The 26742-nt window shown below is 40.1% G+C and overlaps 1 protein-coding gene across 1 annotated transcript in view; it reads left to right on the top strand.

Moving 5' to 3' along the window:
• Pgr (progesterone receptor) overlaps positions 1–26742 on the top strand; it is a 64002-nt gene that overhangs the window by 25505 nt on the left and 11755 nt on the right. Inside the window, exons 4-5 of the mRNA XM_076926089.1 lie at positions 16466–16771; positions 26250–26394. Coding sequence (XP_076782204.1) covers positions 16466–16771; positions 26250–26394 — 451 coding nt within the window. The remainder of the gene's footprint in view (positions 1–16465; positions 16772–26249; positions 26395–26742) is intronic.

The following is a 26742-nucleotide window of genomic DNA, read 5'->3' as shown; positions in this document are numbered from 1 at the left end:
ACCATCTCCCTCCCCCTGCTTCTATGAGGGTGCTCCCCAACACCTACTCCCACCTCACCACCTTAGCATTCACCTACAATGTGACATCGAGCCTTTATAGGACCAAGGGCCTCCCCCCGCCCCATTGATGCCAGATAAGGCCATCCCCTGCTACATATACATCTAGAGCCATGGAACCCTCCATTTGTACTCTGTGGTTAGTGGTCTAGTACCTGGGAGCTTGGGGTGGGGGGAGAGTCTGGTTGGTGTTGCAAACCCCTTCAGCTCCATTAGTCTTTCCCCTAGGTCCTCCACTGGGGTCCTCGTGCTCAGCCTGATGGTTGGCTGCAAGTGTCGGCATCTGTATTGGTAAGGCTCTGGAGAGCTTCTCAGGACAGGCTCTTGTCCTCAAGCACTTCTTGAGCAATAGCTCATCAGCAATAGTGTCTGGGTTTGACTGCTACATACAGGATGGACCCCAGGAGGGACAGCCTCTGGATGCCTTTCTCTTCAGTCTTTGCTCCACTCTTTGTCCCTGCATTTCTTTTAGACAGGAGCATTTCTGGGCTAATATTTTTGAGATGAGTGGGTGCCCCATCCCTCAACTAGGGGTTGTGCCTAACCTCTAGATACAGTCTCTACAGGTTCTCTCTCTCTCTCCTTTGTCGGGTGTTTTAGCTAAAGTCATCCCCATTAGATCCTGGGAGCCTCTTGCTTTCCTGGCATCTGGGACTTTCTGGTGGCTACTCCCAGTTCCACATCCCCTCTGCTACACTGTTTGATTTCCTGACCCTCTGTGCATCTCCCCCATTTCCTCCCACACCTAATCCTGCCCCCCTTTTTTTCTCTTCCCCCTCCTCTCTTTCTCCTAAATCCCTCCCACCCTCTACTTCCGGTGATTATTTTTGTTCCTCCTCCTAAGTAGTGCTAAAGCATCCACACTTTGGTCTTCTTACTTCTTGAGCTTCATATGGTCTGAGAGTTTTATGGTGGGTATTCTGAGCTTTTTCCCTAATATTCACTTATCAGTGAGTACATACGATGGATGTTCTTTTGTGACTGGGTTACCTCACTCAGGATGATATTTTCTAGTTCTATCCATTTGCCTGAGAATTTCACGAAGTCATTGCTTTCCCAATTTTTTATTCATCTTTTTTCTTGTTTTTTCTTGTTTGTTGATGGTGACCAATCATATTCCAATTTGAAGCAACCAACGGTACAATCTTGTAATTCGGTCGATTTCCAGCATGCTAAGTTCTTTTGTACATCAGTAGACTTTATGATAGTGTGCGGCTCTGTCTTTAGGTAGTATAGGTTGTAGGCTAGTCCCTGCTGCTTACCACTTGTGTGATTTTAAATGATTCTCAAGCCCATTGGTGGCATTAGGCTCCTTGCCTATAAAGTAAGAGATCAGAGGTATCTTTGAGCTTAGAATTCAATCCTGAAGGTTTGTCAGATGCAGATTAAACAGTGACAAACTAAATGACCGTCACCACCATTGGACTGAGAATCTACCTGATGGATATGTAGTTGCTCCTTGTATGTGTTTTTGTTATGAGACTCCCTATGACTTTTAATAATATGATAATAAGTACATTAAAGTTGGACCTGGCAGATGACTGTGTAGGTAAGGATATTTGCCACTAAGCCTAATGACTCAAGTTCAAACTCGGGTTTCATGTGGTGAAAGGGGAAAACCAACATTCCATAGTAGTACTCTGTTATTCATATAAACATACAGCATGGCATGTGGATATGCCATTCAATCAGACATATGGAAGTCATGAGCTGTAAAGATAGTAAAATGCGTGTCTTGCAAACCTGAGTTTGACCTCCGGAATCTACCTTTTTAAAAAGGCTGGGTATGGGAGCTCTGACTTATGACCCAAGTTCTGGGAAACAAAGACCATAATGTCACTGAGACTTGGTGGCTAACCAGTGTAGCCTACTTGGCAAATTCCAAGGGCTGTAAGTAAACACCATTTCACAAAAGAAGAGAAACACCCACGGTTATCATTTGACATCCACAAACACATGCACAAGAATGCATGTACACTCTTACACACACACACACACACACACACACATACACACACACATACACATGCTCTCAGACACATACACACAAAAATATTAGAGTCAGACTTCAAAATAATGGTTTGTTTATTCTTTGGGTATTTCATATATTTTGATCATATTCATTCCCTCCATAATATTTCACAGATTTCCACAGCTTCCCTACCCAGACAGCTTCTACCTGTTTCTCCCTTCCTCTTTCTCTCTCTCTTAAAAATAAAAAGATGTGGAATCTAGAGCCTGGGCTGGCTTGTGGTTGGTAGACCCAAATGACATTCCATTGGGAGGTGACAGTCATATCCTACATAAGAATGCCTAAGATTAAGTTCTGTATGTGGATAAAACCTGTAAAAAGCATAATGAAACATGCATCATATGTTGACATTAAAAGCTTTCTTCTTCCTGGTGCTGCCTAAGGCAAGCTCACTTGTGTTCCCTCAATGTTCCATATTTCTTCCTTCAGGAGCTGTTATTTTTAGACCAATGTTCTTCAGATTTAAAACCTCACCCAAGTGCTATTTCCTCCCTAAAATTTTTGCCAGTGTTCTTGGGCAAAATTAACACCCGCTCAACATGCTGGCCACTTCGCAGTAACTCACTGAGTTAGAGCATTCCTGGTATTTTATGGTCTCATGATTACTGACTATTTTCCCCAAGTCAACGCCCAGGTCTCAAATGTGCTCATACAATGCCAAGCTGGGGAGGTACTCAGAAGGCAGTGACTATATCAGTACACCCACTTTTCAAGTCCTGCACCTCAATTTCTTCCTCCCTTTGTGTCAATGTTATCTCCAGAAGTCTGTGACCTTCCATGTTTTAGAAAGCCGACCTTTCTCACAAGTCATGCATCTTGTCAGTGCATAAGAAAGACGTGGAGATGCTGCGGCATCATTATATTATATTATATTATATTATATTATATTATATTAATTATACTATACTATATTATATTCCTCTATCAGGATTATAACAATTTATCAATTCTTTGACAATTTCATAATGGATTTTGATGATACTTAACTCTTGCTTCTCTCCCAACTCCTCCTAGTGCTATCCTACTCAACTTTGTACTCTCTCTCTCTTTTTCTCTCTCTCTCTCCTTAAATTAATAATCTATATATCTGCAGAGTTTCCTTTGACTGCCCACATACTTCTCATACTTCTGGGTATGAGGTCACCCACAGAAGCTTGGCTGGCCCATCTATCAGAAACTTTAATCATATTCTTCCTTAAATCCCTTTAAAACATTCTTCCCTTTAACCACAGATTAGAAATATAGGCCTGAACAGAATCTACAGGGTCTGTCTGATGATGATACAGGGTCTTACCTAGAGAGTCTCCTGATGTCTCATGTTCATGGACTCTGCCCTGCCATGCAAGCTTGTACAACCTTTCATTTCTCTCTCTATACAAGCTTCTTGTCCATTTACCTCATTATTCGAGTATTCTCATCCAAGCTCTAACACCTCCATTAATTACCAACATGTTTCCACAATTCTACATTATCACTTTTAACTAAGATTTATCCCTCTTCTGAGTTTTTTCTCTAATTCACTTCTCTTTCTTTCTTATTTGCTTTCTTCCTGCCTGCCTCTCTTAACACCTCTTTTCCCTCTTTTTTAAACATCAGCAGAGAATTAAATTTTTCATTGTACCCAATGCTTGTCTTTCAAGCATGAGGACATTTTGCTTGATATCAAGAACTTACTCTTTAGAATGTCTGGGCTTAGTGAACCTCGTTTTAGGCAGTAAAGACCAACACACCACTTGGGATTAATGGCCAGCTATTCTAGCTAACTTGGCACCCTCCAGGGTTGTAACAGATGGTCTCACAAACTCCAGCCCTCACGGGGCTTGCACTCTGCAGGGCAGGAGGTGACACGCATGTCAAAGGACAACAGGTTCTGTGAACAATGTCAATCAGTGCATAGATGCATGAGTGTCAGGGACACAGCTGGTCCCTGAGCACATTCCAGCTCCTACCTTTCATTCCATAAGCAGAGCTATTTCTGAGACAACAGGTTTGATAGCGGTGAGTTTCCTAAAGCAGTGTGAATACATTTCTAACAGATTAAATGTACAGCCAATGTACTGTTCAAAAACAGTTTACACAATGGCTTGCACTCCTCCATGGGAAGAATGGGTTAGACTAATATGGTTTCTGTTTAGTGTGTTACACACTCTGCTTAGACCTGTCCTTGCTGCTCTTACCCACAGAACAGTCGAATCTCTACTAAGGTACTTACATTGTAAAAGGTGTGGGTCTGAGTCTGGACAGCAAGGGCAGATTTTTCCAGGGGAAGATATAGAGGATCCAGGAAGTATGCTATATCTTACCTGTGGCCTAGTTTCACAGGGGATAAAAGTGGGGAAAGAAGAGAAGCAGGTCCACCTGGACCTTCTGTGTGCCACTTTCATAGTGCCCTGTCTCTTTCATGTTCATACAATTGGCCTTTCAGAGCCCTTCTAGTCAGTGAAGCTGAGGTACTTAAGGGCTTCCTTTGCAAACTGGTTTCCTCCACATGCTGATCTTTATGTAACTTTCTCTACCTCGAACACTCCCACCACTCCAGGAGGGCAGCACACAAGACCCAAAATCCCCACAGTGTTATGCCAAAAATAAGGGAAGAACAACTTCTGAGAGATATGACTAACATTTTCAAGGAGAACCCCAGAGTGTGAACCCTCTAGGAGAAAAGGGAGAGTGGTGTTTATACAGTAGTAGTGCATGTCCAAAGTAGTACTATATCATACAACTTGGTGAAGATTTTTGTAGGAAGTACGTCAGTGGAACCAGAAGAAGTTAGCTTGAAGCAGGATGAATCTGGAGTTTGAAGTCCACTCATTAGAGCATAGCATTGGTCTTTTAAAGCAATTATTCTTGATCTGTCTGTGAATAAACCCCATTTTCACATGCAACACGTCTTCCATCCCTGAAATTATCTTTCTCTTGTCCTCAGCCATCTCCACCACTGCTTCTGAAGCCCATGCTCCGGGTCACCCCCTTCTGTACCTATAGGTGGTTGGCCTCTGCTTGCCTTCTCTCTTTACTACTCATGAACTCTGACCTGCACCTTATTCTAAGTTCAGATTTGACGTTCAACAATAATTTTTATTGTCGTCCTGTGGCCCAGATCTTCTCAAATCATAGAGACTGTAATGCCTTTGCATAGCATGCTTCCATCAGTGAACCTCTTTTTATGTGTAATGGCGTTTGAGAATGGAGAGACACTAGCAATATTTAAAATGTGATAAGGAATACACATGAGAACTTTTATAAGCTAGCTGACCTGAGGGTGTGTCCTTCAGTTTCCTAATGTAAACTGGCCAAAAAAATATATATCCTCTTGGGAATATAAATGAAATATTAAGTGTTTTGTTATATAATGTCTAATTCATAAAGTCAACTAAATGAGAACACGTAGATTAAATACAGGAATTAATTCTTTAAAGTGGCATTTAAAGTATATTCTACTAAGTGGTCTCTCCTGCTTACTTCATACATGAGTTCTTGCCCCTAGAAATAATTAAAGATATATTATTTTTCCTCTTTAGAAGCCAGATATTTTTAACAATGTTCCAAACCACCACTGAAGTTGTTTGTCATTTTTAGTTTGTCTTTTCAAACAACATGCTGTCTTCAAAACAATTGAGTTTCGCAGTGTGGATAGCTCATAAAGATTATACTAGTGGAGCTTGTTTGTTTAGTTTTTTAGTTTGTATTTTAGTTACTATGTTTTTCCTTTCCCCTTTCCCCCCTCAAAGAGTCCTCCCTGCTTTCCTTCAAATTCATGGGTCTCTTTTTTTAATTAATTGTTATTGCATGCTTATATGTATTTGTATATACATATATATTCCTAAATATAACCTGTAGATTCCAAATAGTGTTACTTAGATGGCCATTTGGCACTGCACCCATTCTTTCCTGGAGAAGACCCTCTCTCCCACTCCAAGATTTCTTCAGTTGCTTAGAGCTCTTTGTCTAGGGTTGAGTTCTCTTGGGCTTTTTCCAATCCAACTTGTGTTTGTTGATATCAACTTTGTCCATATGTGTTGCTAGGAGACATAATCTTGCAGCGAACTCCCTGGTCCTTTGGTTGTCACACTCTTTCTGCCTCGTTGTCCACAGTGCTCCATGAGCCTTAGGTGTTGGAATGTTTAATAGATGTATCCATTGAATCTGGCCTCCACAACTCTGCATCTTGGTTGGTTGTGGATTTCTGTAATGCTCTCTGTCTATTGCAAAGAAAAGTTTCTTTGATTGAGAGGTGAAGACTTCACTTAACTGTGGGTATAAGGACAACTGTTTATAGATGACTGTGAGGGCTCATGCTGGGTAAGTAAATTGTTGATTCTCTTCCAGAAACCATGGTTTTACTAGCACTGAGTAGTTAGCTTGGTTCCCAGCACCAGTTGTAGAGCAGTTCTTGAGAGATAGTTTGGGGATTAAAAAATTTTAGCATATTTCAGGGCTATATAGTAGAAAGAAACATTGAAATGTATCCTTCTAATACACCGTGGCCCAAGAACTCTGCCAAGAACAGAAAAACAACAGTGGCCTACCTTTTTACACCATAAATGGATTTATACCGAAGTTTATTAGCATAAACTATAAATCTAGTATGCTGAGATTCAAACATAGCTGATTCTTTCTGAGAGTCATTGGCAAGAATCTGCACAATAAATAATCCAACTCATGTCACCCAGGAAGAAGGTCATTAGTGAAAAGAATTAGATTTAAAGTGTCAGCACGGGTTAAGTTCAGTTCAAGTTTCTGCAGTAGAGGAGCTCTCAAGTTTCTGTAAGCTGTAGGAGATGGGTCCTCCTTTGAGTGACATCTGAGTTATTCTGAGCTGGGTCCTCCCACATCAACAGAATACTGTGGAAGTAGTTACAGCTTGCATGCTGCTGAAGGAGCCTAGAACCCTCCTCCTCCTTCTTCCTTCCATCTTTCTTTTCTTCCTCTTTCCTCTTCTTCCCTCCCCTTCGTTCTTCAGTTAGTTCTGCCTTCCGAAGGTTTCTGATTTCATATATAGAGCTAAATAAATGTGAAATATGAGAGGACACTGGAACAATCTTGCCTTGAATTTAATAAAATCCCATAGGGGAATGTCAGAAGAAATATGGTTTTGACATGCCAAGACATAGATTCTGCTAATGGGCTGTTTGTTCCTATCTGCTCCAGTGACTGTGTTCTCATCCTAGGAATGATGTTGAGGTTCTCTGGTCTTCTCAGTGCATGTGATTCTTGTTTTTATGAATCACTTCCCTGGCTTTTCACAGGTCACAGTGAACTTTTACATTTAGTTCATTGCTGTGCATTTCTGAGTAGGAAGATAGTTCCACCCCTAAGGATGGCGATATATCTTCTCAGTAAGGCTTTATATGCCTAAATTCTTGCCTTAAGAAAGAACATTTCTGCATAATGACTCACACACAGAGGGGAGGGGGGGAGAGAAATTCCTTTTACATTTGTAGAAAGAATGCTACAGTACCACGAATGTGACTAGCTCTTTGAAAAATAAGGTGTTTCTGTATAGAGCAATAAGTCAGTGAACATGTCACTAATTAAATGCATGTTCATTGGAATGTTGTTGTAGCTAAGGTTCTTTTCATAGAGAGTCATACACTCAACATTGAGTGAAGAAACCAGTTTCTGCCCTACTCCCCTCACGTCTCCTCTACACACACAGCCTTGCTTCTCTTCACGTAGAGGAGGATGTCTTGGGATGAAGAGGATGTCTTATGAAAAATCCCTCTACACTGCACTACCATCTATGCTTGCTCTGGATAATGCCCAAATATGACCTTCCAGTCCCCAGAATGTGCCTACATATATTCAGCAGTTTAGGAGCTTGTTCTGTCCTTTGTTTTAAAACAACAACAACAACAACAACAAAAAACAAAACTGAAGCCACAATTCCCTTCTTAAGGGAAGTTGCTTTGAGCCAGTGTTTCACTAGGAAATCACTACACCCCTTGCTTGCCCTGAATTCTGTAGCCTCAAGCTGTGTCTAGGCTGCACAGCCTCTCACACATGTGAACCAGAGACAGCTGAGCTGCAGTCTCAGCTTTTAGCTTAACATTCTTCTCTTTTCATAGGGAGCTACTTTTATAGCTGCTTGCAGAACTGTGTGGAGCATCTACCAGAATCCTCTATTCTCCAGGTCCAGATTGAGTAGAGATAAATGGGTTTACATTTCTATTTTTCAGGTGATATTGAGTGATTGAGAGAACATGGATGTTTTTAACTCTTACAAATGATTGCATTGACACCTTTTTTTTCTTTTAATACATGTAGGCACATTTTTGGGACTAGAAATTGTAGGTGGATCCTGACATGAAAATGAGGGCCCAAGTGGTATCAGGACACGAGCTGCTGCTTGAGCTCACTCTGTGGCAGCATCCCTGGCCCAACACAGTGGCCATTGTGTCCTGTTAATCTGAATTCTTACCCTTACCAAAAACATTGTTCCAAAATTTCTTACAAGTACTGAGGAGAGACCTCTAAAAAGTCTGCCAGACTAGAGTGATGTGCATCATGACACTCATAAAGTCAGAGGACTCACAGTGGTCCTTAATGCCTGCTGAGCCTCATTCCCTGGGTCCCCCATCCTTTTCCCAGAGCTTAGTGACCTCATCAAGACTGTGCTTTAGCTTCTGACACCATGCTGGTGCTTCATTTCCTACAACAACATTGAGTGCTGTCACATGAAGGTTTCACACCACACTTTCATGATCAAATGTTTCCTGCAGGAAAAAAAAAAAAAAAAAAAACAGCAAAAGAGAGGCTGTGCTGGTGCACAAGTAAGCAAGAGGCATTCAGAGCTGTCTCCATCACTCATTTGGTTCAATTAGGCACAGCCCAGTAGTGTGAGGACCACACCAGACCAGCATTCTTCTAACAGCTCTTCCCGATTCGCTGCCTCTTTCAGAGAACACTTAGATGCATCATCTCACTGTCATCTCAACCTGTTCATGTTCCAGTTACGCATACCTACTATTGATTGCATATGTAGTCAGTTTAGTATTTTAATTCATGATTCTTCGATAGGTTGTGTAGTTAGGGGTTTTTTTCTATCTTGATGAGGATTTTAAAAATATGGGTGTGTGTGTGTGTGTATGTATGTATGTATGTATGTGTAATGTGTGCGTGTTTGTGTGCATGCATGTTTTCATGTGTCTGTGGAGACCTAGAGTTGATGCATGGTGACATTCTCAAATTCTTTCCACTTAATTTGTTCATCTGATATCTCTAATTGAACCTGAAGCTTTCTAATTCAAGAAGCATGATGAAGTTAAAGTATTTGCTAACTTGACCTACTGAAGACAAGAGATAGGAATCTATGCTACTGGGGGAGAAGTACATAAGGAAAATGGGGGAGGGTGAAATTCAGCTGTGTGTGCATCTTCTTCAACTGCCCAGATCTTGACTAAAGTTTTCTGGGAAGAACATGCACAGCACTTTCCTTCCTCTGTCCCCTAGATCTCATGTTGCCTTTTAAGTTCTAATACTAGTGCACAAACCCCAGGAATCTAGATTGTTTTCTTTCCTTGATGAGCTACTGTGCCTTGTCAAAAATACATACATACATACATATACATGCATAATCATACATGTACATACATGTACATACATATACATACATATGCACACACATATATATGTATATATATATTACACATATATAATATATATATGTATATGTATATATATATATATTCCTTTAAGTTCAGGAAGTGACTTTGTCAAGATTTTGCTCTGTCCAGGCCTGTTTTTCTTGAGCAGTGATAAGCTCCTTTAATCTGAAAGCTGAAGTCTTTGTAGATGCCCTAGTGTCTGCCTTAAAGACAGGCCCACCCATTCTCCTTCTTCTCATGTTCCCTGGTCATATACTGGGAGTTGGCACTTCATCGTTGACTCTGCACCCGTTGTCTTTCCTCTGTTCCCATGAGTCTTAGTCCTTCAACAGACTAATGGGGTAACTTTTCTCCTTTAAAATTCACATGGCTGATACCATTTCCTATCCTGACAAATTCTCATTTGGGTTTTCCAGGTGTGTTCTTAAATCCACGATGGGCCTGATGTTAGTCTGCCACCTCATTGTCCTTTTTCTTGTTTATAGTTATTTTTTATTTGTTTCTCTTCAATTTCTTAACATTTAGATGCCACTGTCTCTTTGCAATGTAGGTAAGGGAAAGATGGCTCCGGTGATTAAACATTGATCACCTCTGACAAAAGATGTCACAGTATGTGTGAATGTTAGAGCCAATTCATGAATAGGAAAATGAAAACCAAACACAAGTAATTTTCCCTCACCTCTCATTTCTTTCCCATCAAGTATCAAACACAATTAAGGGTCCTGGGCAGATAGCCTCAAGGTGCTTGCTGCCTAAGAATGAGGACTGGAGTTCACATGCCCTAAATACATGAAAGTGCTGTCAAGGTAAAGCAACCCTGCTCTAATTCCAGCCTCAAGCTGGCTGGTGAGACTGAGAGAGCCTATGTGAGTGAGCGAGGTGGAGAGCAACTGAGGATGATTCTAAACACCAGCATTGGCTTCCATATGCATGTACACATAGACACACACCTGTACATGTATCCCTGTATATACACTACACACACACACACATACACATGTATCCACATACATACACACCACAAACACATACCCTCCCTATACATATGTCCCCATATATAAACAACACATATACACGCACTCATACACATACATGTAGGCACATTTTTGGGACTAGAAATTGTAGGTGGATCCTGACATGAAAATGAGGGCCCAAGTGGTATCAGGACACGAGCTGCTGCTTGAGCTCACTCTGTGGCAGCATCCCTGGCACACACACTTACACATGTGTTCCCATACATACACAACACACACACACACACACACACACACACACACACGGAAAAGAGGGAAGTAATTGACCACTGTTAGTGACTATCATTGTATATGAGCCATGTAAAATGCATAATTACACTTTATCCCATGGCAAATATATACACTAATTTAAAAATGAGTAGCTTAGTACTGATCCAGTAAAATAATCAACCCTAGAAATCAAGCTTTTATAAAATGGCAGAATTCATATGGAGATATGGCCACTGCAGAGTTCATTCTTTATTATGATATACTACTGCAGATGAGAGAAGAGTCATTACATCTCTTCTAAGCACTTTTGGAAGAACACGCTGACACTTGTGGCAGGAGCTAGATTTTAGAGTTGGGAACATTCTAACAATTCAGCTCTTTAGGAAGAGCTCTCTTAATAACACGATACTTTATTTTGCATCTTAAAAATAAATCTCCTGATGTTAAAAGTCCTCCCTTAGATGAATTGCTTGATTTGTTCCTAAAGAGTTATCAGTCTGAAGATTTCAAAATAAAGACAATTAGGAGAACCTCAGTGGGGTCAAGTGCAAACCTTCCCCTCACTGTATTAGCTGAGGTTGCCATATTCTCTCACTTCACTGTACATTGTGCTACGTCTATTTTGTTTGTAGTGTGTCCAGTGTTTAGCGTGAGTTTCCTCTTTCTTAAGTGCATTTCTTGTTGTTTTTTTACCATCAAAATAAATACCCGTTAAAGAAGGATCTGTGTTATTAAGTGCTGTGAACTCAGATTCTTAATCAAGACTTAGCACAGGGCACCACTAAATATTTTACCAGAAAGTAAAAGGAAAATGACAATAGCCTTTGTGTGTCGCATTGACTCCATTCCATATTGTCCTCATAAAGTTGGCAAATCACTAGATTTCCATAGATCTCATCTCTAAAATACAAACACTAATGTTTGTTCAAAAGTTTGATCACTTAATCAGGACACTAGAATGACCCAGCTCAACACTGGATCACTCTTTGACTCATAAAAAGACTGAACATAACCATGAATGGCTTCCTATATTTATTCAAGTTATATTTTAAATAATCAATATGTCAGGAAGTTGGGGGTTTTACTTGTGGAAGATATTTTTTAAAAAATATCCAATCAGTGTGCAAAATATTTACTCTGGTTTTCAGAAAGACACAAGTATTCCAATGTAGTCAAATACTGATGAACCCAGAACAGGGGAGATAAGAAAAGGAGAAAGAGGGGGGAAAGCGCATTGTAGTAAAAGGCAAAGGATTGTAGTTGTCCTAGGAAACAGGGTAGCTGTCACATGGAGGGGATTAAGGGTTAAAGGGGTTTCTGTGGTGCTGGCCACATTAAGTATTTATCTTTTCATCCGAGTATTTACTTTTCAATGACTTGTTTTGCTCTACATTATTTCTGTGTTTATATCATGAAGTGTAACTAAATACTTACCAAAACTTAAGAAGGTGGTGTGCTGAGTGTGGTTAGAGAAGAGATCACAGTGATTTCCTTCTTTCCTTCTGCTTGTCCATTTTACTGTCTTTTTCTCTCTGTCTTGGTCTCTGTCTGTTTCTCTGTCTCTCTTTATCTCTGTCTCTTTCTCTCTGTGTGTGTTTGTGTTTCTGAGTCAGTCTGTTTGTCCATCGGTTGGTCTTCACACATTCCAGACAAGAACCTTCCCACTGAATTGCATTCCTGATGCCCTTATAATTTATATTATGAGACATCAAAGCATTTACATTTGCTCAATAAGTTGCCAAAGTTGGCTTTGAATTCTAACATTTTATATTATGTGTCAACTTGAAACTGTAGCGGGAAAAGTAGAAAATGTAATCCATGCACTAGCCTGCTCTCATCTTTTGGAGACTAATCAGGAGCTCCAAAATCTCTCCACCCATATCACTAAGTTCCCACTGGTGGGTTGCTACCATGCCAGCCCCAAGCTTCTAACTTCCCACGGCCTTTTGGGGTGTACTTCTTGCAAACCCATGCTTTGCCATCATACCTCTCTCCCTGGAACCCAGTTGAGTCACCACGTGAAGAAAAAAACCACACACACTTAGTTCAGAATCAATAAGTAACTAATCACTGGGTGCGGCAACTAGCATCCTAATTTATAAGCCATTATAAGTAAATCCTTCGGCAGTGGATCCAAATGGATCTGCCACCTGAAACAGGAGCCTCCTCTACCTACATTTTTGCCTCTATATTCCTGTCCATTCTCCTGTCCTCTTCTGCTGTCTCCCTGTCCGACCTGGAAGTCACACCTACCCACGAAGTGATTGGTTTCCTTGAAATCTTTACTAATTAGAAGGGTCACATGAAGTCACCTGAGTACATGACTCATTCCTCATTCCAGGCAGTTTGACTTGGGGAAGCAGAATTAATATCAAAATACAAATAGCACCAGGGCTAGCCACAAGAAAAACTCAGCTGTTCAAGCCATGTGATGAAAATGTTAAGCATATAATTATCATTGTAAGTTAAAATATACTAAAAGAAATAAGAATTCAGGAGGAAGACTACATGGAGTTATCATTAGAGTTGAGTAAGGGTTTGTAATATTAGCTATTAAGTATTGCATTGTTAAAGTGGAACCCAACATTAAAAATGATTGGAATCAAATTCTGTGCTCTTGCCTGCAAATTCTTCCCTAAATATCCTCACAAAATCTCACTCAATGAGGACTTAGCCTACAATAAACCCTAGGGGGAGAGGCAAGGAGCAAGGAGAGTCAGGCTTTACCATCATATACCCTGAGCTTCTGAGGTGAGCTCTGCTCTCCTGCTCCAACACCAGGTGTGAAGCCCCCACTCCTTACATCGTCCCCAACCTACAAATGCAATCATCAGTTTTCACTTTAAGACTGCAGTGAAACTAGATTACACATCTGCAAACTTCACAGTTTACTGTGAGAGAGCTCTGTGAGTCTGACTTTTCTTCTCCTTACTGACATATTCCTTTCCTGGGAACCGTGTCTCCCTTCTGCATGAGATTCTCAATCTTTTTCCTGTTGACTCTGGGAACTCTCCCCCAGAGAGTTTTTGCTGATGTTCTTGGGGTTTCACGGCAGAACTCTCATCCTTTATCGTTATGAAAACACCTGAACCAAGAACTAAGTACACTGGCACTGTTTGTTTCCTGTATATGGTAGGAACTAAGGCATCCATGTCTCTCCACCTACTGCAGTAGCTTCCACTCAGGTCCCCCAGTCTACTGCCTAATTCATGGGGGGTGTTTTCTTAATTCAGCTCAGTGCTGTAGGAACAAATACATGTCTGAGTTACATCAAGTACAAGAGGCAGGATACTGCCACCTCCGTTCCAGGAGCGCCCAACCTTTTGCAGACCTGTGTTGTGTGACATTATTCCCAGAGAGACATGAACAAATGCCTCTTGTCCCAGAAAGGAACTAATGACAGACAAATATAATGACACTTTCAAAGTCCAGTTTGCTGAACCAGTGAGTTTATTGGGGTCATTTATAGAACCATTGACAATCCGGAGGCAGCTACATCACCAAAGGCAACCCTAGCATGGTGATATATCAGGAAAGATGGAACCCTAAAGTTCTCTTCATGGCTTACAGGCAGCTTAATAGGTTGAAGAGTTGCTCTTCAAGGAAGCTAGGAAAAACTTCCTCCCCTGGCAGTTCTAAACCTTGAATCTTTTCAAGGTTTCAGTTCTCCCAAACTTAATAATGTTTTTACCTCCTCAGTATCATGAACCTCCTCCATGGAGAAATGTTTCCACTTACAGGGAATTGCTGTGCGACATCCTGACATCTAGAAATGGGTTTGGATGCAATGATTGCTATCCCAAACACATGTAGCATATTGGCCACAGGTAGGCATGCCTGGACCATTAAAGTCACCAGGCTGCTCTCAGAACCATGGCACAGGCCCTTCACATTGAAAAGGTATGCCTGATGGTTGGAGCCAACCATTGGACTGAACACATGGACCATGGTGAAGTAGCTGGCAGAACTGGAGGAGCTAAGGGCGATTGCAACCCCTTAGGACAAACAACTTCAGCTGGCCGGACCACTCAGTGCTCCCAGGTACTAGACCACCAACCAGGTAGTGTACAGGGAGGGATCCATGGCTCCAGATACATATGTAGCAGAGTATGGCCTTCTCTGACATCAACGGGAAGGGAGGCCATTTGCCCTGTGGAGGTTTGATGCCCCAGCGTAGGGGGATGCTGGAGCAGTGGAGCTGGAGAGGGTGGGAGGGTGGGGGAGCACCCTTATAGAGGCAAAGAGGAGGGAGGAGAGGGCAAATGTGGGATGGGGGATTTGTGGAGGGGTAACAGGGAAGTGAGCTCTTATTTGAGATATAAACAAATGGAATGATAAATAAAATGGAAAAAAGAGAAAAAAGAAAAGGTATGCCTGATTCAGGGTGACTTGAGCTGAAATCTAGCCCATTCCCAGTCACAAAGTCTTTCTCTTATCCACTCCCAACATGTTGCAAAGAAACAGTCTTCCTAAGCATCCAAGTGCCCCTCAATCTGTTCTCCCACCCAAGAATTATTCAGGGCCAACCCTGCTTAGCTTCTGAGATTATATGAGTATAGATGTGTTCAGAGTGGTTTGGCTGCCAGCAACCGATCCATTCTCAAAAGCTAACTCCTTCTGAAGCTTGCTCTCATGCCTTTCTTTTTGAATATACAATCACTCACCAAAATTGGAATTCTATACTTTGACTAGAAATACATATATTCTGAAAGCGCAAGTCACAGGTGAAAACTGTGTCTTCCATTAATTTAGGAAAGATACCCTTAATTTTAGCTATTTAAATCTTGTAGCGGCACATGGATTTATTTCAAGAAACATGAATCTGCTGAAATTGTATGAAAGATGTGAGGTTTACATAATGAACATGAATTATAATAGATCCATAAAGAAAAAAAAACAAAAGAAGACCCAGAATGGTGATGAACCCTGTTTGCCTGAATGTAGCCTGGACTTCCAGCTTTGGAAGACAATTCTGGTACGCAACTAACCAATCCTGATGCTGGTGTCTTCTAAACACTACTCACATTGGCATAATGTCTTTTTACTCAAGGCTTCATAACGTCTGCTTGGTCTTCATGTGACTACAAACAGCTTGCCAACCTAGACAGTACTGTTATTATTTAACCCAAATCTGATGCCTATTGTTTACATTCTTTCTCTGTCTCTCTCTGTATCTCTCTCTGTATCTCTGTATCTCTCTCTCTCTCTCTCTCTCTCTCTCTCTCTCTCTCTCTCTCTCTCTCTCTCTCTCTCCTTTGATACAAAGTCTTATGTAGTCCAAGCTGGCTTTAAACTTACCACATCATTCATTAAGGATGCCTGGAAGTCCTCCAGTTCCTTCTGCCTCCATCTCTCAAGCACTGGGATCACAGGTCTGCATCATCATGCTTGTCTGACTTTGTTTCACTTCCAGATAGAGGATGAGGTCTATACAGTACAGTGATAAGGCTTTAAAAAATACACTGCTGGGTTAACGAATTCCTATGTGCTTACACAAAGTTCTTTCCTCTTTGTCTTCTCTATAGGTCGTAAGTTTAAGAAGTTCAATAAAGTCCGAGTTATGAGAGGCCTCGATGGTGTTGCTCTCCCCCAGTCGGTGGGCCTTCCAAACGAGAGCCAGACTCTGGGCCAGAGAATCACATTTTCACCAAATCAAGAAATTCAACTGGTTCCACCACTCATCAACCTGCTCATGAGTATTGAGCCTGATGTGGTCTATGCAGGGCACGACAACACAAAGCCCGATACTTCCAGCTCTTTGCTGACCAGTCTCAACCAACTAGGCGAGAGGCAGCTGCTTTCAGTAGTCAAATGGTCTAAGTCTCTGCCAGGTAATTTGTACATGGTATCATGCATTAAAAGGTACTATGTTTGTGGCACTATCTGAATGTGAAAACAGTCTGTATGAAAAGTCAACCACCAAGTAAAGAGCACCATATGTTTTAGTGGTTTGAAATGCTAGGCAACTCTCACTTGTGTGCTTGGTTTAGTTGGTAGAGCCCTAGGTTAGCATGCATAAGCCCATGGATCAATCCCCAGCACCACCTGCACACAGGCAAGACTCATACAGACTATGGGAACCCAGAGAAATAGAGAGCACGTTAAGACTGGCTGATTGCTACCTATTCAAACAGTTAAGAACAGCTAAGTGTATGTGATTAATCACAAATATAGCAATTAAGAAAAAGATATGTTAGCCATCTCCTTAGAGTGTCTAGTTCATTCGAAAACCTAACTGAAGCTTTGAGTCTTTTGGAGATAAAATCAAACGTGCCTACTCATGTAACACATTAAAACAACATTCAAAGTACCTATATAATGTCAGTGAAGAATAAAGAACTCCTGAGGTTAATAAGGCGTCTGGAAAGACAGACAGACCTCAATACCTGGTTCTTCTCATCACACCAAGAGGAGGATATGGCCCAGCAATACCGAGAAGCTGTGTTTTTATGGAAGTGCTTCACTGACTTTACCGGCAAGATGTGTGTGTCCCTCAGTGCGGCTCTTCAGCAGCCACGTGGCTGGTCACATTACATGGATGCATTTCTCACTTGGTTGAATCTTAGATGCAGAGACAGGTGAAGACTAGCTGTTTGTGTGGGCCTTAACCTCACAATTAGAAGCAGGATGATTCCTTCAAAAATCATGTGTCCCTCACACCAATCACATCCTTGAAATGTTCACTTTTTAGAAACACGGTCAAAAATTAAACACATTATGTCCCTTTTGTCCTAGAAGAAATTCAATTAATTTTTTTTTTAAGAATCCCTTCCCAATTTTCATGAATACATTTCTTGGCTATTATTCTACCTGAAAGGTTTGAAATATAATAGATGAATTGTGATTGAACATCCAAGGTTATATGAAACAGAAAACAGACTCTTGTTTGTTAGACCTTCAAACGAATATGTATTGAGAAAAGTTAATAAAACTTGCTATTCTAATGGAGATGAAGTAATCCTACAGATGAGTCAGAGTGCCCAGGTCTTCCTTTGCTTTCTGTAGCTGATGGGCCTTGGACAGGTAATGTTTTTCCTCAAAAAAAAAAAAGTTTTGAATATTTAAAACTTACTGTGAAGTGGCTATTAAATTTGATAGATCTTTACTAAGTAAATGTCATAAGAGCACTGATAAAATAATTCTGTTTTTAAAATGAGTGTTTAGCTGTGCTTTTGGTTTTCTATTTCCATTATTTGGAAATGGTAATTTCCTTGGCCGCCATTGCTATGGGTCATTATTTCCCTCGCTTGTATTTTTGGAGGCTCTATTGTTTAAGAAGATGTTACCACCGTCAGCTAGTAAATTAAAAAAAGAAAGAAAGCAATTAAAAAGAACATTTATTAATTTAAGATAAAAGCTGTTTTTAAGTTTAAATGTTTATAGATCAAGATATTTTGACCTCCACACTTCCTTGAAGAAATTTATGTATTGAATTTGGTAGCAACTTTTGAAGTGCGGCAGAATATAATTTATATGTGGCAAATCAAAACAATGGTCACACTTTTATAACTTTCTACTTTTGTATTAATGGCACTCAAGGGCAAAATTGAGATGATAAAATGTTTGTGCAGATTGTGCCCTCTCTAAGTCATATTTGCAAATAGTGACTTAAAAGGGGACACTATAAATTGGTAGAGAGATGCTCAAGGAACCTTGATCACTGTTCCTCTGAGAAGAGCTGAACGGAACGTAAAGTTAATATTGTTCTTGTTGCCTTTCTCATTGCTATGACCTGCTAACAGAAGTAACTTAAGGAAGCAGAGGGTTGTTTTGGCTTATAAGACGGTACAGTCCATCACAAAGGGTAAGGCATGGCGGTAGGAGCAAAGACAACTGGTCACATTGTTGCCACAGGCAAGAGGGAGAAAGTGAGCAATGCTGCTGTGCAGTGAACTTTTACCTTTGTGTCCAGTTGGAAATCTCAGACGTGAATTGTGACACTGTTATTAATCTCCGATTAACACTGTGGAAATGTCTTCGTAGGCAGGCCCAGGATTTTACTCCCTAGTTGGTTTGAAATCCAGGCTAGTTAGTAAGAGTAACCATGATGTTGATCCAAGGTTATTAGATACTCTGAACTAATATTAGCTGCCTTTACACAAAGTTACAGTCCTCATTTAGTGACTAAATGAATGCCCACCACATGCCTGCTGAGTTCAGAATTTAGCAATTAAATAGTGCCGATGGAACAAAAGCCAGAAGGCAGACTCACAGCGTGAATGCACTAGATGCTATGCACCTTTGCATCTGGGCACTGGCTTTGCACAGAAGAGAAATGTATTACTCATTTACAATGATACTATTAATTATGTGGAAAATGGATTTTTGTTAAAGGAGCCTTAACAATAAACCAGATTGTGAACTTGCATATTAACAGTGAAAATGTAGCTGCATTTATCCATGTACATATGCTGCTGAAAAACCTGTTGACAAACCAGCTCATTCTTTTGAGACAGTAAAGTGTACATCAAAGTCTGATGAAAAGCACAAATTCAGAAGCAAGCCAATCAGTGAGGGCTCTCAGCATGATGCTGCAAGGCCAATCAGTGAGGGCTCTCAGCATGATGCTGCAAGGACCTGGGGTCCTTTACTTCCCAGGCGGGGAATCCTCTTTTCTTCTTTGTCTTCATTCTCATTGTCATTGACATGTTACCATAATTACAACTAATTTTACTTCTCTCCAATCATATTTCAGAGATTCTTTTTAATTTAATGGGAACATGTAAGATGCCATAGCCTCAAGGTATTATATTTATATACCATCTCATAGATACTCTCCATTCGACATTTAGCATCTGTGTATGAATGACTTTGTATGGTATGTTTTTATTGTCTTGAGTGAGTACTGTAGTCCTGGTTAAGGTCTCACTTACTAAATTTTAAAACTTAGCAATACACATTTCCTCTATTTCAACCCAGAGAAAGCTGAGACACCTGACAATAGCATCAGACTCAGAAGTTAAGAAGACAGGAACAGATGAATAACTTTAGCATTGGGTTCTAAAGGAATGGACAAGGAGACTCATTAACTGTGTAATGAGAAAGCACATTTGTTAGAAGAATTGGTGAGCCTGAGGGTATAGGAAAGGAAAACTGTGAGTGAAATTTGGTTAGTGATAAATGAAAAAAAACATAGGAGACAGTCAGTGACTCTCCATCTTTCAAATCCGAGGATTCTTAAATAACATCAGAAGTTGAATTATTCAGCTACCCCAGAAAATGCAATAAAAGGTTTTAGTAGTCACTGAGAAAATGCATCTGTGTAGATGAACTCTTTGATACTGTTTGCAGTAAGTGTCGGTCTTCTGAGGGTTTTACCGCCAATTTCCTCAGAAACAAATGGCAATGGCTGTATTTGGGGACTAGCAGTGGAAAGTAATGGCACAGATGAAAATCATAGACTGATCAGTTAGGGTCTTGAAAGTCATAGTAAGACAAAAATTAATCAGTACTCATTCAAAATGCAAGGTCACCTTCTCTCCCCGTGGATTGTACGAGAATGAAAACAATAGAGAGGTGCGGAGCAAACATTTTTTTTGTGATGAATTTGTCTTGCCCTTTCCCCCTTACTTGGTGAAATAGTCACCCCAGGCCATGCTGTGACATTGCAACTATTGCCCATTTGAGTGCATCCCTTCTTGCTTTCAATTACTCTCACTGCTTGCCATGATGAGGACCTGAAGACAGGGACAACCTTTCCTTCATTTTCTAGCTCTGCAGTGTGACTTGGTGGCAGTGTGAAAAGGGACTTTTTTCTTTCTTTCCAAATGCAACGAATAAGGCAAATTATCACATTTGATGCATGAGGAGAGGCGTGAACGTGGCCTGCTGGGAGTAAAGTTAAACCTGACCAGAGCTGCTATGACAACTCTCAAAATCCACTCCCTAATTGTAGTCCACTGAATTTACCTTCGCCAATGTTGACATCTTCAAATTGTCAGGTTGCGTCTATGTTCTCAGCCATGACACACTTCAGTGCTTGTGAAGCTACTGGCAGAGTAACCACTTCCTGGTGAAGCTCACCCTTTGGTGTCCATTTGTTCCTTCCAGATACATGGTTTCTTCCACAAAGTTTTAGTCACTGTATATTTGTTATTCCTCCTACAAACTTGACTGTCCTGAGTTCTGTCCTCTCTTCCACTGACTGGCCTCACGTGTTACACACTTTGAATGAGCAGATGCATAGCACTGATGTTCTCACTCCACTCCAATGACACTTAAATGATGGCATCAGTCCAACTCCTTCCATAATATATTCCAAATGCTCTTAACTCAGCTCCACCCAGATGCCCTCTTAAGTCAATATGACCTTACTGCTCATATCTCAAAACCAGTTTTCTGTATCCTGAAACAAGTCCTCAGCCAGCCTCTTTACAACCACCTTAGGCTCTCTCCTCCTTTGCTTCCTGCCTGGTAACTTGTCACTGTTTTCAATACCTCATATTCAATACACAGCTTACTCCAATGCTACTTCCATGACTACTGATCTTACTACAAATCTTACTACCTCCATAGCTGCTGATCCAACTTAGTTTGGTCACCACCCTTTCCTGTTTACCTAGGTTTCAGCTCCCAAACAATCTAACCCAAGATTCTAACCTATGAATTATCTTTCTAAAATAATTGTAACAGATCATGGGTTTTTTTTTTCCATTTGGATTACATTCTAAACTCTGTGGCCTTACAACTCAAGGCAGTTCTGTAACCCAGTTCCTGAACTGACAGCACTCCTCTTCCCCTCCCTTCAATCCACAGAATCTAAGGAGAATTTGCTGAAAGATTCTTTGCTCCATTTCCCATCTTTCTATCCCATTTTTTTTTTTTTTTTGTATGTAGAGGATCTTCACATGCATATTCTTCTGTCTGGCTCCTAACTACCCTCCAGCATTCACACTAGTCTAATCTGCCCTGCATTTTTCCAGACTGAATCCCAACACTTGAGAGGCAAGAGAGGGTCTTAGGTTCAAGACCAGCCTCTGACACAAGTAAGACATTGCCTCAGAAAAGACAAATAAAAAGGTATAGAAATCTAAAGTGTGGTATTTATAACAAAGAGCTATGTTATCTTAGATGAACTCTGACATTCTTGATTAGACTAAGCCATTGGATGTGTTGGTAATGCATTGCCTATGTCTCCCTTTGATCTGAAAATTTACACACATATTGACATTGATGTCTTGTACCACAAGGTCCTGAGATGTGTAATTCTCCATCTAGGTTGAGGTTCACTGTTTCAACTATATGACACTTTTTAAAAACAGAGGTAGAACTTACACATTTTTCAGAACCTTGGTAGCACAGCAAGTCTCTAGAGTCAACTTTTTTCCTCTCCTTTAATTTTTTAAGCATTGAGAATTGAACAATTCACAGCCATTTTTGAAGGGTTATTAGACTGAGACACTTACAGAAAAGTACATTTTTTACACTACTTGTTAAGCACAATTAGCGATCATCCATCACTTCCTGAGAGTAGGTTTTTCAGTTTGATTATCATCTCGAATGCAGGAAATCTCTCTGATCATTATCACCACAGGAATCTGATCTCCATGTTCCTGGCTTTGTTTCAGTATAAAATGATGGAATGGTGTCACAGTCAGTGGGGAGAAACTTTACATGTGAGCCAGTCATGTTCAAGTCAATTTAACACTGGATTTTTTCCACAGCTATGCCTCCAAAAGGTGAAGGAAGGAGGTTATTTTCTGAGTTCTACTCTGTTAGATGGAAATATATGTTCTGCTATGAATGTTAGTAACTGAGTAAGTTTTGAAATATTTCAATAAAAGTTGCCTTTTATACTACAAAAAGTAAAAGCGTTCCTTTATTTCAAGACACTGACAAGCCTAGACTCCAGGAGTGCAAGAAAAACGAGATAAACACAAGGATAAAGTGAATATAAACACAGACTCTGATTTTCAGGAAACAGAATCATGTATGTATAATGTAAAAAATGTAATGTAAAACTAGTCATAGATTAATATAAAACAATGACATAAAATAAAAAATCTAACATAGCTATGTCAAATATTTAGATGTTTTAAAATATATTAGAAAGGTTAGAAGTTACAACCAAATATACAGAATAATGAGTGAATTACTAGAGATCATAATGAACATTCTGTTAATACTTTAATATGTCTAATTAATTGAATCTCATTTTCCACCAACCTGTCACTTTATATATGATGAAATTCATATATGCATATTATACTAACTGATAAAAAATGCATATGACATGACTATTCTGAAAATATATTAAATATACATTTCATTACTAATGTTTACTTGTACATATATGTGTAATTTGTAAGAATCTATTCATAAATTTATGTCCATGTGCACATAGAAGGGTATGTGTACATGCGTGGAGGTCGCCACTGTTTTCCCAGCTATTCTCCACCTTACTTTTAAGGGCAGAGTTTCTCACTGAGCCTGGGGCTCATGGATTTGTCTAGATTGGCTGGCAGAGAGCTCTGAAGATTCACTTGTTTCTTCTTGCCCTTTGCTCTGGGATTATGCAATGCAACACACCTGCCTTTCCTGCGAGCACTAGGCATGAAAAGCTGGCTCCCCTTGCTTGTGTGAGAATCACTTTGCTGGCTGAGTTGTTTTCCCAAGCCAGTGGTGTCTAATTTGCCTTCTGAATTTATTGCTATTCACAGCATTTGTATTTTAATTATATTTTTGTTTCCTGTAACATAAAGGATAATGCTTTCTAGCTTATAATTTTGATCTCACTTTGTTTGGGGACATATTTTTTTCTTCCTTTTTATTTTTTTTTTATATTGTTATTTTGACACAGGTTCTCAAATAGCCAGGACCGGCCTAGAACTTACTCTGTAGTCAAGGATAAACTTGAACTCTTTGTCTTCCTGCCTCCAGCTCCTCAGTGCTGAGATTATAAGAATACGTTACTACAGTGTGGTTCACTTGTTTTAAATTGGAGATTTTTCTCAGGTTTATTAGTGATTTCCCTATAGCCATTAATTCAACTAGTATTCTGCTACAGGATCCATGGTTGGGATAATGAATATTTGCATATTCCTAAACAAAATATATAGTTATCCTGACTCTTTAATTCAGTTTTATTTAGTTATATTTATCCTCATGGCCTAATTTGTTCAAGGCAGCATTCAATTGCTAGAATCAGGAGTAGAACTGAGGCCTTTCTGCACAACCCTTGAGGTCACACTAACACACAGCTCTTCATGTGCCTTCATCGGATAATCAATTGTCATGTTTTAAAAAGAATTGATTTGTTTATCAGTTGATTCTGAATTTTATAAAAGAATTATCAATTTTTCTCAATATTCACTGACAAGGTATACTTATGCTCTAGATAGATTGTGTTGATTCACACTTTTTCTAAAATGACATACCATGTAGATATGTACTTAAAGGAGTAAAGTCATACAAAAATTTAAAAAAAAAAAAAAAAAACCTAAAAAAATGCAAGCAACATTTTTTTCCTTGACAGGCTGGAGTCTTTCTGCCACAAAGTAAATTAGCTTTGTGGATGCTAACAATATCAAAACAAAGGGGAAAAAAACTATTCTAATCATGAAAAAGAAAACCCTGGACTCTCAAAACAGAAATGAAAGGAAACAAACTCTGGAGGGCACCAGGAATTCACTCAGCTGGAGTGAAGGACAGGTTTGGAATCCAGCACAAACTGAGACATGTGGTGGGTGGGACAATGAACAAGTGTCACAGATATATCTGTTGGATGTCTTGGTGCCCTCTACCCCCTCACAGTAAACAACCACACCTCGTCTTTGCTGATTCAGAGTCAGAGTCCTGGTAGTGAATGTTTCACAGACCATCCCCAGGCACCATGCAGACGGCAACGGGGATTGTATACATTTCCCCTGATAACAGCATCTGCTGTTCTACCAAACTCCAAGCAGAGAGATTCATCAATCAGGAAGAAACAGGAAGGAGTAATGAGAAAGGGCAGTTAGACATTGAAGAGTGTGCCTCAAAAGTCAGGAGGTTGCTGGGCTACCATTAATTAGGGAGGCACACGCGAGTTTTCCTCTTCAAGGAGGCTAAAGAATACAAAGACAAATGCACTTCCCCAGCTGATGGTGGGACCATCAGGAACATGTGCAGAGAACTTCAATGTCTGACAGAAAGAAGTGCCTTCTCTCTCAATAGCTAATGGGTTAAGTGTTACTCTGGCTTTATTTCTGAATTAGGTCATTTATAAATGGGTATTGGTGGACTTTTAAGAAAAATAAGAATTTTCCAAAGAGCTTCAATGGAAAGGGTTTGATGCTCACATTAAAACATTTTTTTTTACTTAATCTTAAAATAATATTAAATACAATTTTATAATTCAAGTGTTGTAATTTACAATGACATTCACATTCATAGTTTTTCCTTGATATATTCCCAGGTTCAAGTCCATAGACCCAACTGCAATCAATATTCTTGAGTTCTCTCAAATATGTCCAAAATGTGCTACTTTTACTCCAGTTTGTTTCTTTGCCCTTTTTTCAGATTCGGGGAAAGTGACTGAAAGAAGTGCTTAAATCCTTCTTACCTCCATAGGAAAGTCAAGTGTCTTATATTTTCTTTTTTTAAGTGTTTGGATGATGCAAACTCAATCTTACTTTTCTGTCTAACTCCTCCCACATCCACTCCCATCTTTCCATGCCCTTTCCAACACTGTGTTCTCTTTTTCTTTTTCTTTTTCTTTTTCATTAATAACCCTCTTGGTCAAATTTGTGTTGCTCATATACTCATTGTTATGAGAGCAACCATTGGAGTATGGTTGACCTATCAGGGGCCACATCTTTAATGAAACCGACTCTTCCTCTCCCAGAAGCCATCAATTGTCTATAAATCGTCAGCTAGGGTTAGGGCTTCTGAGTCCCTCCCTTTCTATGCTGAAATGCCTACAAGCTTGCTCTTGTACAGGTCTTGTATAGGCACCACAGAAACTGTGGTTTATGGTGAGAGAATATCATGTCAAGAAGACTCCGAAAGACTAATAGGGCATGTTCTCACCCATGTGCAGATTCTAGCATCAATTTCAATCATGTTAACATCATGCCTAACATGGAAATGGGTGTTACATGAATCCAGAACAGATAGTTAATTCAATTAATCATTCTCACCAGCCCTAGATTACAGTGAGGATGTTCATGACTTATAAAATGGCTGTCCATTTGTCTCTTTATAGGCTGTGTTATCATGAGCATTTTCTGAATTTTAGGGAAACATATCAGTATCTAGTTTCAACTTCCTACAAATTTTTAACATGGTTTCCATGATTTCTGTGATTGTTTTCTTTCAATTTATTTGTAGGTTTCCGGAACTTACACATCGATGACCAGATAACCCTGATTCAGTACTCCTGGATGAGCCTGATGGTGTTTGGCCTGGGGTGGAGGTCGTACAAGCATGTCAGTGGGCAGATGCTATATTTTGCACCTGATCTAATCCTAAATGAGTAAGTTGTGACTTTTGGTGCTGTCATTGTTACCACGGGTAATGCATAGTATGATTTGAAAAACTGCATTGCAATTGTGAATCATGTGGCAATAGCCAGTGACGTAAGGGTGTCTATAATGTGTTGAGTTGGAGGCCTTTGGGTGAATGCTCAGGAGTGTGTTAGGTGGTAGGTAGATCTATGGTTGGTGCTTTGGAAATCCCCTAAACTGATTTCCATGGTGGCTGGACTGGCTTACATCCCAGCAGCAGTGGAAAAGGGCTCCCTTCTGCCCACATCCCCATCAGCATGATGTTCTCTAGCTGCGGTTCTGACTGTGGTAAGAGGGACTCTCAATGTAGCTGCAGT

Source organism: Arvicanthis niloticus, chromosome 27 (genome assembly GCF_011762505.2).
Source record: "Arvicanthis niloticus isolate mArvNil1 chromosome 27, mArvNil1.pat.X, whole genome shotgun sequence".
Lineage (NCBI taxonomy): Eukaryota > Metazoa > Chordata > Mammalia > Rodentia > Muridae > Arvicanthis > Arvicanthis niloticus.
The sequence above is the reverse complement of the archived record's forward strand: the minus strand, read 5'-3'. Positions and strand labels throughout refer to the sequence as shown.